The sequence below is a fragment of the Coenobita brevimanus genome, chromosome 110 (genome assembly GCF_032717465.1).
Source record: "Coenobita brevimanus isolate Jiangsu-jjx chromosome 110, ASM3271746v2, whole genome shotgun sequence".
Lineage (NCBI taxonomy): Eukaryota > Metazoa > Arthropoda > Malacostraca > Decapoda > Coenobitidae > Coenobita > Coenobita brevimanus.
The window spans coordinates 51373956-51392660 of NC_137063.1; the positions used below are offsets into that span (position 1 = coordinate 51373956).

At 39.5% G+C, this 18705-nt stretch overlaps 1 protein-coding gene across 1 annotated transcript; it reads right to left on the reverse strand.

Annotated features, from left to right (window-relative positions):
• Positions 1 to 2591: 2591 nt before the first annotated feature.
• Positions 2592 to 17851, reverse strand: LOC145417598 (endoplasmic reticulum-Golgi intermediate compartment protein 2). Its single transcript, XM_080286303.1, has 10 exons — positions 17749 to 17851; positions 16718 to 16873; positions 15785 to 15909; positions 14101 to 14192; positions 13896 to 13987; positions 13563 to 13721; positions 12348 to 12469; positions 9980 to 10118; positions 7234 to 7397; positions 2592 to 2636 (listed from the first exon to the last, which is right to left on the reverse strand). The coding sequence occupies exons 1-10, from the start codon at positions 17849 to 17851 to the stop codon at positions 2592 to 2594; spliced, it is 1197 nt and encodes a 398-aa protein (XP_080142429.1).
• Positions 17852 to 18705: the final 854 nt, after the last annotated feature.

An 18705-nucleotide genomic window follows, 5' to 3' on the forward strand; every position in this document is an offset into this window, starting at 1 on the left:
TTGCACTGTGATATTCCTTCCATGCACACACAGATAAATGGTTACAGCGTCATATGATGAGTTGGTAACATCACTTGTCTGCCCACTTCACCAGTTGTATTCCCTCGCTTGGAAGTTTCGGCGCATTAAAGGGGAATGTTCGGCTAAAACGAATTAAAGAAAAAAAAATGTCTGATTATGTACCTACAACTGAACTGCTGAAACGCAGACAGAAAAATCAAATAGCCTCATACTGTATTGTAGGTAAACCTTAATTAAGAAAAATGAGCCTCTCCTTTAGCTATTTATTTTTTAATATGGCTGGTTAATATTATTTTGTACATTAATAACACAATGTATGACGATATTAGGACTTACATGTAATGGAAAATAAGTGTAACAAGCACAATAAATCGGTTAAGCTTCCTTATCTGGCCCAGTTCTTCACGAGTGCATGACCGATAACCAAAGTGGCTTTAAAGCCCCTCAGTAGACATGAAAATTTCACCAAGCTCCTCGCTCATTCCCACCCTAGCTGCCGTCTAGTATCTATCTATTGCCAGACGTCTTCGTAAGGGGTGGCCACAAACAAATCGCCTCCATGTCGTCCAGTCCTCTGCCATTTGGCTGCTCTTTCTTCAACTCACACCCCCTTTTGTCGTATACCTCTGCACTTCATCTGACCCTTGGTCTCCTCCTTAACTTCTAGTCAGAATCTCATTCTCCATCTTCTTCACAGGTCCAGTGTTCCTTTACTTCCTCATTTGATTCCCTGTCTCTCCACGTAATTCCACATGCTCCTCTCAACTCTGCTACTCCTTAAAATCTTTTAGTTCGGCTGTCAGTGACTTCCCTTGACTTTTAAATACTGCCACTTGGTGCCAAGGACTATGCAGCAAAAAAATAAATACTAGGCAAAAAATAATGAACAAATTAATACAGTACGTAAATATGATTATAATGCAAAAATAATAAGTACGGCTGACAAGTATCACCCTGACTCCAATATGTGTGGTGGGTGTGGTCTTGTTCCCTGTACTACTGACTTTTGTTCTCCATGTCCTCCCATCCTCATTTCAAAACCATCGGGGCACTCTTCACTCGTCTTACCTGTGTCTTCAGCAGTCTATCCTTTAAACAATAGTGCAAATATGAGCTGGCAGTGGCTGGGCATCAGAATCAATTAAACTACTGTCTAATACATTATCTCCTCTATCACTATCAAGTTTACATACAAAATATTGTATTTCAATCAGTGCTCCAACTAAGAACACTCTATTTATTACAGAATGATTAAGAATTCAAGACATATAAGTAATGCATAAATTTCCATCCTTGCATCCAGAGAAAATGAGAAATCAGACATACTAGGGAGTTAAAAAATATGACTGAGGTAGTTTGGACACTAAGCACAAGGAGAATTACTACTAAAAAAAAAGGGGGGGGGGTTATACATATACATGAAAAGCTGATGGAAAACTAAGGAGTATGACAAAGAACAATGTGATAATATGACTCTACAGAACACAGGACAATGGTTCGTAACATGATACAGCTGTGATAAATGGTGATAAGAAGGCTTCAGGACAATACAGGTGGTCCTCACTGAATGTCAGGGCTGTGTTCCAAAGTTTCATAAATAATTTCCATTAATTTGATGCTGGAATATGGAGGAGTTGGCAAATTAGTTTTACGGGGGAATGAAAGCTCAAGTGGCAATAATTACACAATTTACAAAGGAACAGAGAAAGAGAAAAAATAATTAGGTCATATTTAGCAAGGATTTACTGTACTGTCATGATCATTCTGAATAAACTTACACAAGTTTCTGGCTTCTATGGAGAATGCACAAAAAAATACCATACGCAGTCTATAATGGAGCTTTATTCAGTGATCAAACTCATATCATTTTTACTTAATGGATAACTAATAATGACTACAAATAAAATGAGGAGAGCAAATCCAGACTGGTGCCAGTGCATTTGTTGCCTATCATGTCTGTTCCATGTAATCTTTCTTCCTCTACTGGTGGCTTACAGGTTATAGTTCCCCAGTCACAGTGATGGCCCTGCATAAGTTCACTTCCCACAATGTGATTGGAGGTTTTGCCATTAGTGGAAGCAGGCTGGTCATCTTGCCTAAAATGTACTATATTACAGTAGCCTAGACTGGGACCCCTATGTACAATATACATCCTGTAATCTGAATGGCAGGGGACTGAAAGTCTTTTGAACTATTGTTTTTTTCTGACTACTGGGAGGAATCTTTGAAAACATTAGAAATATGGACTGTACATGACCATTAAATAAACACTTAAAATGATTTGGGTTATTGTTTTATTCACTGGAAATGCACAGAAGTGTAGCAGAACAGTTGTGGGCAGGAACTGTATGTCCAAGTCCGAGCCAGATAAATCCATAGATAAAGCCCAACATAAAACCCAGATAAAGCCTAGAGAAAAAAATGCACTTGACTGAGACCCCAGTGTTAAAGTATTGTATTCCATTATCCTCCAACATGGTTCACCGTGCTTGGCTCGTGATATCACTTTGAGTTTGTCACTTCTCGTTAGTGTAACATGCTTTCGTTTAGCAGTTTTCTTTCCACCACGACTAGGTGTGGGAGCCATTGCTACTTTCTTGTAGCCACTTACTGCTCTGAAAATCAAGTGGAATTATCAGAAGAATGTCCGACTGGTCACAGGTATAAGCTAAATATGGCGGGAGAGTGCCGTCCTCCCAGCTTGCTTCCACTCCACACTGCTAGGGGGATTTCAGCGCTGCCTCGAGAAATTCAGGGTATTGTGATATTTGGATTATTGGTGGTCGGATTGAAGGACTTTTACTGTCTATAAGATTGGCCTTTTTTTTTTTTTTTTTTTTTTTTTTAATAATCAGCTTCTACATTAAGGAGAGTTGAGCCTTGCTGTAACAACTCATGACAACTTGAAGGAGGCACTGGCATTACAGATTACTGTATTCATCCCCTCACATAATTACCAGTGCAGGGAACCAATAAACAGCAAAGAGCCTAGAAACTCAGTCGTGGTGGTGTCCGATGTAATTAGGTAATGTATAAAGCAACAAGGGCAGTCAGAGAGTACATACTTCTACTGTGGCAGAACCATCCCGCCCTCCCAATTAATCTTAATCTTTGACCTTTTTTTGCCCAAATTTTAATCACTTATTCGTCTTATAGTTCTTAATCATTAACCCAAATTCGGCACAATTCCATTGAAATAGCTTTTTCATAATGTCAACAAATAGATAAACAAACAAACCAAGCCAAAACCAGCTTCCTTAGCAGAGGTATTTACATAAGATCTGTTATACTTGCTTCGTGCAAATCAGTCTTAGTGTGAAATGTACTTGATGTAATGCTTACAAAGTGCACCATTCATAAGTTTTAGATACACATAACTACTGTGGTTTGCATAGAAAGTAATCAAGAGCACTTTGGAAAGCATTCAGGATAATCTTTCTAAACATCAACAGTGATTAACTAATCTGTTTCATGAACAACATTACAGTGGAACTCTATAAATATGCAGTCCTTGTTTTAAGGATGGATTATGGATTACACGTCAAAGTACAATATCACATACAACTATGAATATGAAATGGGGTTAAACTGGCAAATCAACTTCACATGCTGCAATGGAAATTTAAGTCAAATTTTCTTTAACAGCAAAAAAGAAGATGTTAAAAAAGGCTACTGTACTTATAATAAGGACTGACTGTATCCTTTACCATCAGTGTGTAGCAACAAGCAATAGAAATAGTAGTTGCAACTCCAGGCTCAACTGAATGTACTGTACACCAAGTGAACTAAAGACTGAAGCTGTCCTCCTCCTGCAGTGGACCATCCTCCTTTCTGGGGATAGGGAGGGATATGAGGGACATTAACCAGGCTGTGAAGCTGCCAGGTTTTGTTAGTGCCACTGTTCCTCTCTAGCATACAATAAGTAGCCAATGCAGTGGCACTGTACAATAAATTTAATAACAGTCATCACACATTAACCTTCAGAATGTTAGAGCAACATCAGAAAAGTTTAACCCCTGCAGTCAGATGACATAACTTAAATTTTATTCTTGTTAACATCAGATGCTTTTAATCAACTTACAGGATTCCCAGTGGTGAATGGATTAATGGCAGCTGTTGCCTACACTCTCCAACTTAAAGTCTGTCCTATCTTAAGGTAATAAGAATATGGTGCCTGGTGGTTTAGTGGGCAAACAAGGTGTTCCAATCAGATTAAGCCAATGCAGGTTTACATCCAAGGGGTGGTTGGGGTTTATGGCTCACATTGTGCCACTCAGGGATTAGTGAGGCTGGTCACTCTCATCTTAAATGTCAGGACCAACTTATCTAGCCCCAGGCTCCTATGTTCTTCATGGGACAATGCTGGATTAGATGAGTGAATGAATGTAACAAGAATATAAAGTATAAACAAAATACACCATCACACTGGAGAGGTATAATCTGTAAACAAAACAATAAGGGTGCCATTACGTTGGAATGCTTGAAGGATTAGCTGAATCTTTTTAGTTACCCAGCACTTTCATGGATGCTTATTAATTAAGACATATACTGCATTTTTCTTTTTTTTCAATGCAAGGAAGAAGGAACCAAAGGCCAGAAGCCCACAAACCATTCCTTCCAAGAAAAAAACAAAAGCAATACAACAGAGAGCCAAATTCAAGATCCGTCCATTTCGAGATGCCTGGACACACTGTCCTTGAAAGACTGGAGATCATAGGAGGTAGGAAATATAGACAGAGGGAGACAGTTCCAGAGTTGACCTGTTGCACAAATGATGGACTGGGAGTAATGGTTAACTCTTGCATTAGAGAGTTGGACAGAAATGGTTGTTCCAAAAGTCTGGAATCTATCTATCTATCTATTGCCAGACACCTCAATCCCGTTTGGGGTGGCCACAAACTAATCGCCTCCAAGTCGCCCTGTCCCTCGCCATTTCACTGCCCTGCTCCCAACTCACCCCCCCCTCTCTCATATACCTCTCCATCATGGTGAAAAATAACTGCGCCACATTTTCTATTTTTTCCAGGCTTAAGATGCAGGACTGAGGAGACAGAAGGGAGCTGGGGACAATCCCCAGGGTCCAGGCCCAAGGGTGGGAGCCTGAGCTCAAGAGTTATGAGGGAGAAAAATAGAGCAGCATAGTTTACAATATAATGCCACACTGGATTTCTAAAGAAAAGATATAAATGGAAGTAGGAATAGTTATATCCAAACACATTAAAACAAGGCTATGTACGGTATAACTTTTACAGTACAGAGCTGTGCATTACTGAATTTTTATGCCATACTGAAGGAGCTAAGGGACATAAAGAACCTCTGGCCCGCTATCTTCTTTTGTTTTAACCTCTTATACAGCGAGCATATATCAGCAGAGCTGATTGATGAAGTTTTCTTCCTTAAGAAAATCCACGTGACCAACTTTGGAGACATCAAATTAGAGCCGATCAAATTACTGAACAAGATGTGTGCCCTAAGTCTCTCATGCATGTTCCCAAATTGCTGCATTGTTCTTTGTCTGTTCTGCACTCTGCCAGTAACATCTGCACAGGGTGAATGCTTGTTCAGTACGTTGACCAGGGTAAAGAATTGTCTTCGAAGCACAATGTCCCTGGAGCATCTTTCAGCTGTGTGTCTGCTGTCCATTGAGGGCAGGCTGGCCAGAACATTAAACTACTTGGAGGTTATGGAAAATTTTGCCAACAGAAAAGCAAGAAAAACGATACTAAAGTAGACAGCAGTAAATTGCAAAATGCAGTGGCATGAAGTATAAATTACAACTTTTTTTTTTTTTTTTACTTTATAGTACATGATTTTAGTTTATTTATATATTATGAAACATCAGGTTAAGTGTTTCTGTAGTTGCTGCCTTGCTAGCAAATGGCAGAAATAAACAATAATGCTACATGTACAATCTGTTGTTGCTGATTGTTTTTGTATGTTCATGGAGTTTACATAAATAACCCTCTACAACGTATCATGTATCGAAATTAGACATACGATAATGCTTAATGGATATGATTTTGAAAGATTCTAAATGTAATAACAGCAAGCAAAATATAACCTTGTTTCCTACTGAAGACACATCTCTTATGAAAAATTAATCAGTATCTTATCTTCCATTTCAAAACACTACTTAATATCCCTATGATAGTCCAGCATAATGCCTATGCTTGTGAGATCTGATGCAGTATTTATGTACAATTCCAAATACATACTGATCTCCAGCACTTTTTTTTTTTCCTCCACTCGAAGGCTGCTGTTGGAACAGTTTAGGAAAAAGGGGCATGCCTCCGCACCCGACGACATATAGTCAGAAACAAACTTTGAATGTTTCATTCTCTCTGCTTCTCACTTTCCTTTGCTGGCTAATAGTGTTCCTAGCCTGAGAGAGGCTTGGTATGTTTCTTTGCCCATAAATGATTGTCTTTGATGAGATACGACAAGGAAGAAAGTAAGTGACACGCCCCATTTACAAACAAGCAGACATCAGTGGAATATAAAAAAAAACTTGTGTTCCAGAATGTAACTCCTTTACCAAATGTGCCCCTAATACCTCCCAACAAAAGAAAATTGGGGATTTGGCTAAACAAAATCAATTTTTTCATAAACATTTCTATAAAATTTAAACACGACAAGAATATGTCAGACCAGCTACTAATAATAAATAAAACTTTCATACCTGACTTACTACACATCTGTGAGACAATTAACATTAGGAAGACAACACTAAATTAGGTGCTGGGAAGACAACTTTTCTGTCAGTGAAAATGACTGCTTCAGAAACACATACCTGCAACTTGCAAAAGCTACTAAGGATTCACAGTACAGTGCAGCAGTCACTGCAAATAACAACAATCACCAGTATTGTACAGAAAACATCAAGTACAGTACAATACAGTACAAGAATTCAGTCAAATGAAGTATTTAACATTTCTGTAAAGTATATAAAGTATGTAAAATACATAAAATACATCTCAAAGAAAATAAAAATCACAAAAATCTAGTTCGTTATGTACAAAAATGCAATATTGTGAAAACAAAGCGACAACATATGACAACTTAGAGAAAGGTGAAGCACTGTCATAATGTGGACATCCTGGAAGTCGGGTGAGATGCTGGTGATGACGATGATGACGAGGAGGTTGGAGTTGAGGTAGAGGGAGGGGGAGGAGTAGATGACGCAGCTGTGAGTGTCACTGGAAGATCAGTGACCTGTATCTGAGGGGAAGCTTGAATGAGATCAGCCTTCACAAGGATTGTGGCGGAGACTTGGGAGTACTGCTGGATGTCACCTTCGCTAGATTTGCTGGGATCAGATCGGAAGAAACGACATGTGAAACAGTCGACCATCAATCCAATGAATGTGCTGATCAAGCCTGGAGTGAAGGAAAACTGTATTTAAAGCATATCATACACAAAAACATGCAAAGGTTGCCCTCTTCCCCCCTTAGACAAAAATACATACAGTAATTGACATTAGATTAAGAGAGCAGTGGAGGAAAACAGGAAGAAGTGGCTAGAGTGGTTAAAGGACAGGGGTTCAATTGAAGTAAGAACTGAATAATTATGTTGAAAGCAAGAAGCAAGTAGAGACTTGTCAAGGGGAATAAGGAGGTAAATGATGATCTATGAAGAAAAATGAATGCAAGTTACTCTGAAAATAGGAAGTTATTCTGGAAAGAGGTGCAGTAATGAAGAAGTGACAACAGAAAGAAACGTGAAACTGTCAAAGATGTACGTGGTAACCCACGGGGATGATGTAAGGACTAGATGGAAAGAATATTTTGAAAGCCTGATGAATGGGAAAAAAGAGGGCAGGGCTGCTGTAAACATGATTTGTTTTGGGGGTGTGCAGAGAAAAAATGCAGTGCCAGGAAACGTGACACTCGCACAGGTGAAGAACACTGTGAAGTGGCTGAAAAATGGGAAAGCAGATGGGGTTGATGAGAATAATGTATGCAGAGATGATTAAGTATAGTGGACAAAGCAGAATGAAGTGCTTGTTGGAGATATGTAAGATGGCATGGATATGTGAAACTGTGCCAGCAGAGTGGAAAGAGGCTGTGATTGTACCCCTGTACAAAAATAAAGGTGAGCGAAGTGAGCGCAAGAATTGTCATGGCATAAGATTATTGAGTGTTGTAGGAAAGGTATATGGACGAATTATTATACAGAAACTAAGAGAGATATCAGAAGTCTTAGTGAGTGATGAACAGGGTGGCTTTAGGAGTGGCAGAGGATGTGTGAATCAAATTTTTGCAGTGAGACAGATAGTGAAGAAGGCTTGTGAGGAGGACTTTTTGGTGTTCATGGCATTTACTGATCTGGAAAAAGCATACAACACAGTAGAAAGAGAAGGACTGTGGAAAATTTTGCGCATGTATGGTGTACATGGTAAGCTGATAGGTGCCGTCGAGTTTTTATGATGGTAGTGAGGCATGTGTAAGGGTAAAAAGACATCTAAGTGAATGGTTCATGATCAATGCGGGCGTGCGACAAGGTTGTGGGATGTCCCCATGGTTGTTCAATATAAACATGGATGAGGTGATGAGAGAAGTAAAAACACGAGTAATGGAGAGAGGGATGATGTTCGTAATGAATGGTAATGGATGGAATATCTCAAATTTGTTGTGTGCTGATGATGCAGTGATACTTGCAAACACAGGACAAGAACTTAGTAGATTAGTGCAGAGTTTTGCTGATGTCTATGAGCGTCGTGCCTTGAGAGTAAACGTAGAAAAGAGTAAACTGATGCTAATCGTAAGAAAAGGTGACTCCCAGTGTGATGTTACAGTGAATGGAGAGAGACTAGAATTGGAGAGAGAGTTCAAATACCTAGGTACAGTGACAGAGAAGGAAGGAAAAAGTGCAAAAGAAGCGGAAAGTAGAGTGACACAAGGAAAGAAAGTAGCTGGTGCTATGACGGCCTTGATAAGAAACAGAGGCTTGAGTGTTCCAGCTGTGTGAGGTTTACATGAAGGATTGTTAGTGCAGTTTTAACATATGGGTGTGAGACTATGGTGTGGCATGAAAATGAAGCCAAGAGTGACAGCAATGGGGATGGGACTGCTGAGGAATGTATGTGGAGTACAGAGAATGGATAAGATATGAAATAATGTGATTTGTGAGATATGGAGTGAGGAAGTCTGTGGACACCAGAATCGAAGAGAGTATACTGTAATGGTATGGTCATGTGGAGAGAATGGATAACAACAGTGATGAAAAAGGTATATCTGAGCGACTTTGAAAGAGGATGGAGCTGAGGTAAGCCAAGGTGAAGATGGAAGGATATGGTGGATGAGTGTATGAGGAAGAGAGGCATGGAAGTCGGTGAGGCTAGGGAACTGACAAGAGATCAAGGTGACTGGATGAATGTTGTGAGAAGTGCATGATCAGGGATTTGGCACCCTTTCTTAACATGACAGAATTCAGGCTGACTCTATTAGATATGTTTATGTGAAGTACAGACCGTGGTGAAAGTTTTTTGGCATATCAGATAGAGCCAGGATTCCATGGGCTCGAATGATAAGTGAATGGAAGCATGACCCATTTGACTGGGCAAAAGTAGGCTGTCTGGACGTTGCTACTCCTCACCCTGCCCTAGGGTGGGAAAGGAGGTCCGGATGATGATGAAGTTTTCAATTATTATTTTTATTTACTTTATCAGCTTTACATTTGTTTTCCATGTAGTATGGGTAAGATGGGTTCACCAGATAACACTCCTCCATCTTGCACTTCTGCAGCAACACTAGTGACACCTCTAGATCTCAGGTCAGTGCTCATCACCTCATCCCAGTTCTCCTCAGTCTACTGGATACTCTTCTGTAAAGTGCTTTATTTGAAATTCATCACACACACACACACACACACACACACACACACACACAATCTTTCTTTCTCTCATTCTCTGCCCATGGTACTATAAAAACTGTATGCACAAATAAACTCAGTGACAAACCTGAACATGCAAACACGCCGCCCACAATGCCACAGAGGCGTGTGAGGAAGGAAAGAAATGGCTCGTGACGCTCGGTGACCTCCACTTTCAACGCTGACACATCATACTTGAAATAGATCCCTGGGGTGCCATGGGAGTTCTGTGGAAATTGAGGTTATATGTAGCTACTATCTGCTTCTCCTGAACTTGTGATTATAATTTATGTACAGTACTATTTCTCTACCTAGATACTGCAATTACATATACCACCTACCTAACTATCTATCATCCAACCATATTTTGTCCTATCAGGAGTGTAGTGACCCCAGGTACGGCTATTCAGCTTTGAGACTCTAAAGTGAGGATGATCAGTCCCTTGTCTTTTAGCATTATTATATGAGCAATAAACCCCAACCAATTCAGATGTCAACCTTTTACCCACTAAAGATGGGGTAGGGTAGGGTCCAGAGGTGTGCACCAAAAATGATAATTAAATTCCACAACGCAAATAAGCAAACTCAAAAAATTGCCTTCTGCAACTGCAAATTTGCAAAATTCTTGAAATTTACAGTTCCACAAATGCAAAAACTCAAACGCAAACCATTTTTATCCCTTTCAGTACCACAGCATCAGCTTCATTTTATTCTAGATATCATTAGAGGATTATATTAAGTTTAGAATGATATTTCTCATAATCAAGGGGTAAAAAATAATTTCTAGCTACTCATCTACTACAGTTATATCTTTATTTACTCTATTCTGACTAACAATAGGTGACTATGAAGATTGGAAATGGTCTAAAGTAACAAATGATACATAAAATTATAGTAAAACTATAATATATATTTTAATTATTATTATTAGTATAGTAGACTGTTTTTACTACAAAAAAGGGTAAATCCTTCACTACCGTATATAAATGAATTAAATTATTACACTTCACTGCTCACACTTGACAAGTTGACACCAGTCCACCTCTATTCCTTGGCTCTAACCTCCTTAGTACTCACTCCTTAGTCACAGTCAGACTCCTCCAACAACTGAGACAACTCCAATATACAGTATATCTAACCATACTGATACTGCATGGGGGAAAGGTGGTTGTCTGGTAAGGAAAATGGTAAAACTGTGTCAGTTTCATTTCGTATGTTTCTTGTTTATTCTGTCATTTATCTACCTAATGATTTTTGTTGAGACTGATATACTGACACTGGCAATGCTATAAGTCTGACAAATTTGAAATTCAGACTAAAGTCATATTCCATGTGGACTGGGAGGCTTCGTTGCACATCTTTGCACTTTTCATCTTGTTATTGGCTTGTATGCTAAACAAGTCTTTCTAGCATGGATGTAATTTACATCAATAGCATACATTATAACATCAAAGAATCTGGAAAATAAACTGATCTTAAATTTGGCTTAATATTTTTCTTTGTTAATTGGGGGGAAAAATATCTTTGCTGGCTATTATCCTTAGATTCTTATTTCTTACCCTCCCCCCAGAAAGCACATACAGTTAATCATTAAGATAACATAGTGAGGAACACTCCAATGTAAAGCAGAATATGGCTTGCTATGATGATTTTAGCATCATACGAGTACGAACATTGCCTCCTCTTGGCTTATACCCATTTTCATTCCTTTCCTGACAGCTTGGCATGAAGCCAGAGAATATCAAAAGCAGATGAATATGATCTTAACCCTTTCTCTCTCTTTTTCTCTCTTTCTCTCTTCATATTTCTTTTTGAAGGAATGGTAAAATTATTATCGTACAAAATATACGATAATGAAAAATGCTATTGAACTGTACACTCTCTCAAAAAAGTATCGGAACCTTTGGGTACGATGGTTGTGAAAATGAGCAACCTCCCCACACACGAGTCTATAAATGTGGTGCCTCTTTTAGCAGTTTTGAGTTCTAATAATTACCAACGATAATATTTGCACTTATAATTACAGGATACCCCACGCATCACAATGCTTCATCCATGTTTCAGAATGATACGTGCTGTAAGAGTGCCGATACTTTTTGGGAGGGTGTACATGGTACTGAAGGTGAATTTATCATATATATACAATATTTATTATACATAAGGCAACAATGTGGGAGTGGCTGGCGCCTCCAGTGAGCCAGCAACTCACCCACACACCGCCTGCCGGGCTATGCCATGTACTGTAGATGTTCACAGGCAGATCTGCGTTTGCGGAAGTGCTTCCGCAAGTGCAAAACCACGAATTTGAGTAGAATTTGTTGCAAATGTAAATCCGTAACTGAAATAATACTCCTGCAATTGCGGAATTTGCAGAAGTGATTGTGGAAGTGCCCAGCTATGGGCCAGAGAACTGTTAGTCTGCAAAGTTTATGATGCATAAATATTACATACTGTACCTTTTCATGAGCTATCTCTCTAGCCAGCTCTGTGACTGAGTATTGGAATGACGGTCCACGGTGACTGTAGGTGTTCACATAAGTTGGTACTATTGTTATGAAGTACTGGTATGACATGAGATCTGTGGAAAAGTAATTTTGTATAAGCAAAATCGCTATGAGTTAGTTTAGGCTGTGGCATGACACTTGGATTACATTCACCAAAATGGTTTTGGAAAACAATAATCTGATCTTTTTATCTCACCTAAAAATGACATAATCAGTAAATAACAGCATACAGTGTACTTGGAGTGAATGAACTGGGAAAACAATTATTTTAACACTGCATGTAAACTTGATATACCTGAACTTAATACTCTGGCAGAATACTAATACGTAAAGCACCGTACACTCCAGAAACATGGAAAGAGCAAGTATGAAAGCGAGAGAACTATCAATGGCATGCCAAGTGAGATGGGCCACATATCATTCAGGCTGCTGAATAAACAAAATTGTGACTGATCACAGACACAAATTTGCTTTGAAGATGAGCTCAATGTAGTCTGATGCAGTAGTAGTAGTAGCAGTGGTAGCAGCTGCAACCCGAGGGTCATCTGAACATGAACCAGATGACTGCAGGCCAAAGCCGCCGCCTTTTCTGCAGTCCACCACCCTCCTGTTCAGGCAATAGGGAGGGAATTGAGGAATGTATACATAATTGGGCAGTTCCATCACCCCGTGTTATCTGTGCCACCACTTGAAGGTTTTCCTCACCAGCACCAGTCTGAAACATTAATTAAAAATAAAGAACTTAACCTCTTTCTTGCATTTCTCCTCACTCATCTTAATACCTACAGCTGGAGAACACAATTCCTGTTTTATTCTTGCTACCACTAGACAATTACTTTTAGCTTAGGAGGGACATTCACAACTGCAGTGGTTAGATACTGTCTTCAGTAACCCCTATCCTACAAGAGGTCTCCCACAGGCTGAACAAAAGTAACCCCTACAATCCAATGATGTCTTTTGCACTCAACTCTTGTTACCATGAGATTAGAAGAGCCTCCAACATGTGAAGAGGTAATTGCAGACTGCACCTCATCCCTCCAGTTCAGAAAGTTTCTCCCAAGATAAATACAAGCATTGAGAGATAACAAGAATGAGGCCAAATATGTCATCACGTAGAAGACACTTCATCAAAGGAAAGCTTTATTTGCAAACAAAGCCATTCTTTACTTTTTTCTGCCACTTGCTCATCACCCTCCAGAGGATGCACGATGCCGGGTGCCGGGTCTCCAAAGGACAGCTTGTTGATGCGGTGTGTGAAATTATAGTCAGAGTCCTCCATAAACACTGCCAAATGAGCGTGGCCACGGGGCAGAGGAATCGTTTTACCTGCAAATGAATATTTATGCTGAGGATTAATATTTTCTATTCTTAACAAGAAATACCCCATAAATTGACCAATACTGGCCATGCTGGCAAGAATAAGCACATGCTTGGGTTGAACGAGTTAGTCATGTGATTGAAAGAGGTTGAAAAAGGAGTACAGTGATGAATTTGTCTTACCTGCAGTGATGTGGAAATTGCCAGCAACCTTGTTGATTTCTAAAACTCCATGTACTCGACAGGCATCTTTTTCTTTATCTGGGATGACATACCTGAAAAAGGGAGGGTACAACACATACTCACGAAGGACTGTATAATGGATGCATGAACAATACATTACTGGCATCAGCATGTAAATAGATATATCACATGATTCATTACATACCTTTTGGGCATATCACCAAAAATATTGGTGTATCCACTTCTCCAAAGGATCTCATGTATGGAGTGAAACTGATCTCGCAGATAACTGTTGACCTGCAATGAACAAGACAGTGTTAATGAATCATGGCATATATAGACAGATAATTTACTGACACAAAATTACAAATTACAACTTATATGATAAACAGTCCAACTACTGTAAACAGGTGGGGGCGCTCACCATCCACTCACTCGACAAGTGCTGCTCTTAAGTGACTGCCCTTTTCTCTCTTCCCTCCTTCCTTCCTTCCTCTTCTGCCTTTCTTTCCTTCTTTCTTTCCTCTTCCTTCTGTCTATGGGTGACTCTACACTGAGTGACATGCCAAATGGTTTCCTGTATAACAGGAAACCATTTACTACGCTGGGTGGTAACCATATAACCCAGCGTTTCTTAACTTTTTCCAACCTCAGCACCCCCTGCAGTAAGGCCACACAGTCCAGCACCCCCTTACACCTGATTGCTGGGACTACAGTTGTTACACAGCTACAGTTGCTACACTACTACAGGGGTAAAGTAAAGTAAAGTGAAGTACTCCTTGACAATTTATTTTACAAATTCTCCAAAAATGAAATATCAATGTTGCCAGCACTAGGCAAAACCAATATATGCTGCATTTTCCAGCACCCCTTAAAATTGATTTCAGCACCCCCTGGGGTGCTAGCACCCTAGGTTAAAAAACGCTGATATAGCCAAACTATGACGCCTGGTGGTTTAGTGGGTAATTAAGGCGCTCAAACCGGATTGAGCCTGTGTCAGCTTATATCCAAGGGGTGGCTGGGTTTTATTGCTCATGTAATGCCACTCAGGGATGTGTGAGGCTGGTCACTCTCATCTTAAATGTCAGGACCAAGTTGCCTAGCCTCAGGCTCCTACACTCCTCCTGGGGCAACACAGGATTAGATGATGTATGTATGTACTACACTCAGCTAAAAAATAAGCATTGCACAGATTTTTAAAATGTAAGATAAAACATGCAGTTAACAGGCTTACACAAAGAAAGCGTTAGAAAGTTAAATAGCATAACGACATAAAGTCCACATCACAGAAAATGACACATCATCATCCTGACTTCTTTTTCTCACCTACGGAAGGGATGAGGTAGGGTTCAGAAAACAAGGTAAGACAAAGTTTGATACAGGGAGAATTATTAGCAGCATGTCCACTGAATCTGGTCACTCACTCACTAACTCATCATTTAAGCCCCCAGAATCCTGGCTCTACCTCAAAGATCTGACCATTTGTGCACTTGTTTTTTTTTCCCCTACAAATGCACTTCACACTACTTGCAAGATAAAAATCAATTGCTTACTATCAAATTAATAAAAGGACGCCAAAATATTGTCATATGCTCTTCTGTCCATTATGTATCCATCCAATTAACTTTCACTGCCCCACTCAAGTTGCTTGAGAGGGAAGTCTTCACATGACTGGACACAAGATCTGCCTGGTTATACAAATGTCCCTCAACTACTTACCTGTCTCCTGAAGCGAGGATGGACTGCAGAAAGATGAGGACAAATTTGGTCCACTGGGTTCATGTTTCAGATAAGCCAGGGATTGCAGCTACTGTGCTACTACTAATACCCTATTCAAAATTTAAACCATCCATTCACATAAGCCACCACTCAGCCAGCTGACAACTCACCCGCTGGATGCCCTCAAAGTGAACCCTCTGGTTAGGGTCCAACACCCACCATGTGTCCTCCATGTCCAGGGACCCAAACGTCATCACCTGCTGCCCAGTCATGTCAAGCACATCTGCTCCTACAACTGGGTATGGTGGTCAATTGGTTAAAGAAGTGACCTACTATATGTAAGCTCAATCCTAAGTTAGGACAAAGAACAGTCTGATGTTTTGAATTTATCAAAAGTAAATTTTACTGATCTCCACAAGACCCACAGACATGTCATCACACCAGTCCTGAGTGAAACAACCTCAGCATGTATTCAGTGCTGGCGTTGGTCAATAATGCTGAAGAGGTAACATGTAAATGTGTTTGACATGCAGAAAGACTGTTGGGTCATGGAATGGATTAATACATCTATGTCAACAGGTGAGGTAAAAAAATGACTCCAGATACTCATATAAATGATAGTCAAAGTTAACAAATTACCAGCACAGTATAAATATGACTGTTGTAGAACTTCTTTATGATCAATATTTTTGCCATGGTAACAATATTCAAAATGCAGAGGGCAGAGGATATCAAGAAAGATAAATTATGCTCAAGTAAAGTATTAAAAACAATCAGACTGGTTCCACAAAGATTAGCTATACTGTAACAATAATATCGGAGAATAAGAAACATACAAAGAAACCAACCCTATAATGAAATCACTACAGTACTATGCTCTTTTTACTTTAATTTGGTCTGAAATTGCTATTTTTTCATCTTGAATGATGAACTGTAAGTCAGACTGACACTATATTATGATGCTAGTTACAAAGCAGTGCTATGGAAAGTACCGTATGTAGAGCAGTAGCGCTGTCTCTTTTTGTCACTAAGCTGTGCAAAATATGCTGCAAAAGGAAAAAAATCTGGGCCAAGCTAGAGCAAAAACAATATAATATACATACATCTGCAGGGCATGGCAACAGTGACATCAACATTGATCTTGAGCTTCTGTGTGAAGTCTGTGTCAGGGGTGAAAGAGAAGGTGAAGGTTGTCTCCATGAAGTACAGCAGCTCAATCACCACTAACCACACCACCAGCACCAAGCTTATTACAGAAACTGAAGAGAAATGGAGGATATAAGAATTATCCTTGTATATGAAAATGTTTATTAATACGATAGAACAGTTTTGGCCTGACCTGGACTCTCTTCAGACATGAAATTTTGTTTATTGAGAAGACAACATTTTTGGTCTGATTCTGGCTCTCTTCTTGTAATGAACTGTCCAGTATATGGAAATGCTTACTGAGAAGATATAAAAGCTCTGACCTGACCTGGACCCTCTTCAGGTAAATGGAAATGTTGTTGAAAAGACAACAATTCTAGTCCACCTTGGGTCCTCTTTGGGTAATACACTGCAAATGGAAATGTTTACCGAGAAGATAGCATACAAGTCTGGCTTGACTTGAATCCTCTTCACATATAAGGAAATAACATACTAAGAAGAAGGATAGCAGTTTGTACTGAACCTCGACCCCTTCATACCTGGAGAGAGTCCAAGTTAGACTGAAAAGGTTGCATCTTCTCAACAAACCAACAATTCATGGCACTGGGAAAACAACATAGCTACAAATCTTGAGACGACTGCCATGAAAATGAGAATAAAACTGTCAAACTTACAAAAGATGTATTGGTGCTGCTCACTTGATGTCTTGGAAGTATGTCTGCAGAATGCTATATTGCATGTAGCTAGCAAATTAAATGACTTTCACACGTTATTGGTGGAGTGTTTCTTTTAGCTTATGTACACATATCATCACTTCAAAACAGGGACAGGGACCTCCAGTACTGAGGAATGAGGAGGGAAGACTGTGACACATGGACAGCTGTCATCACACTGGAAATAACCTATGTGTGCGAGCTTGGTCAATGGTCTCTCAATGCAAATGTAATATAATATTAAATGCTACATAATATACAATGCAGTGACTTACAGGTGCCTCCAGTTGTGGTGGTCTTTATGCATTCTTCTGAAGTTTTAGGAAAAGCATCTAGTTCCTTCACAACCTGCAGTGCCTTTTTTCTGTGTCGCAGCATTTGTGGCCAGTTCCCAGCACAGTGTCTATAACAATGAAAGGTGTAGGCCTATAAATAAAACAAATTCTCATTAAATACAACTATACGGTACCGTATACGATAACTTAATATTCTACATATGAACAATATCATTGCCTATTATCAAAGGCACTTGTCAATATATAGTACAAACATAACAAGAGCTTTCATGATGGAAATACAGTAGCAGGATGAGGGAATGACTAGAAGAGTACATATGAGTAAGGCAGAGGAGGAGGAAGGTGAAACTGAAGATGAGGTGGAACAGTGGGATGGAAAGACATATGGATAAGGGTGGTGTGAGCTGGAGAAAAGGCAGCCTGATGACAAAGGAAAGGGTGACAGAGGTGACTGCTCAGAGCCACCCCCTCCAAGATTAAAGCAACTGGTTATACATAAGTAGACATATGTTCCAATACCCTTCACATATATCTGGTTGTAAATAATACCATGAAATAAATGGCAAACACAATGAAAAGATTAAAAGAACAAATCAGTACACATTACTAACATACGGAGAATGGCTGACAAACTTTTGGATAAAGGTGGACTTTGAAGTTCTGGAGAGTCAAGGTTATTCTGATGGCTTTTTCTAGCTAACCTAATACTACCTAAACTAAACACACTGATCTACTAAATAATCAGTCCTACCCTAACATAACCATGAGGTATGACTGAAACTGCAAAAACACCTAAATACCAAGTAAGCATTACAGTACATGGTTCTAAGCATTTCCACTGGGATGATGAACACAGATATACTCCTGCTATTCAGCTCAAAGTACAGCACAGTGCCTAACACTGTAACTGATAAGAGGGTGAAGAGCTAGAAAATA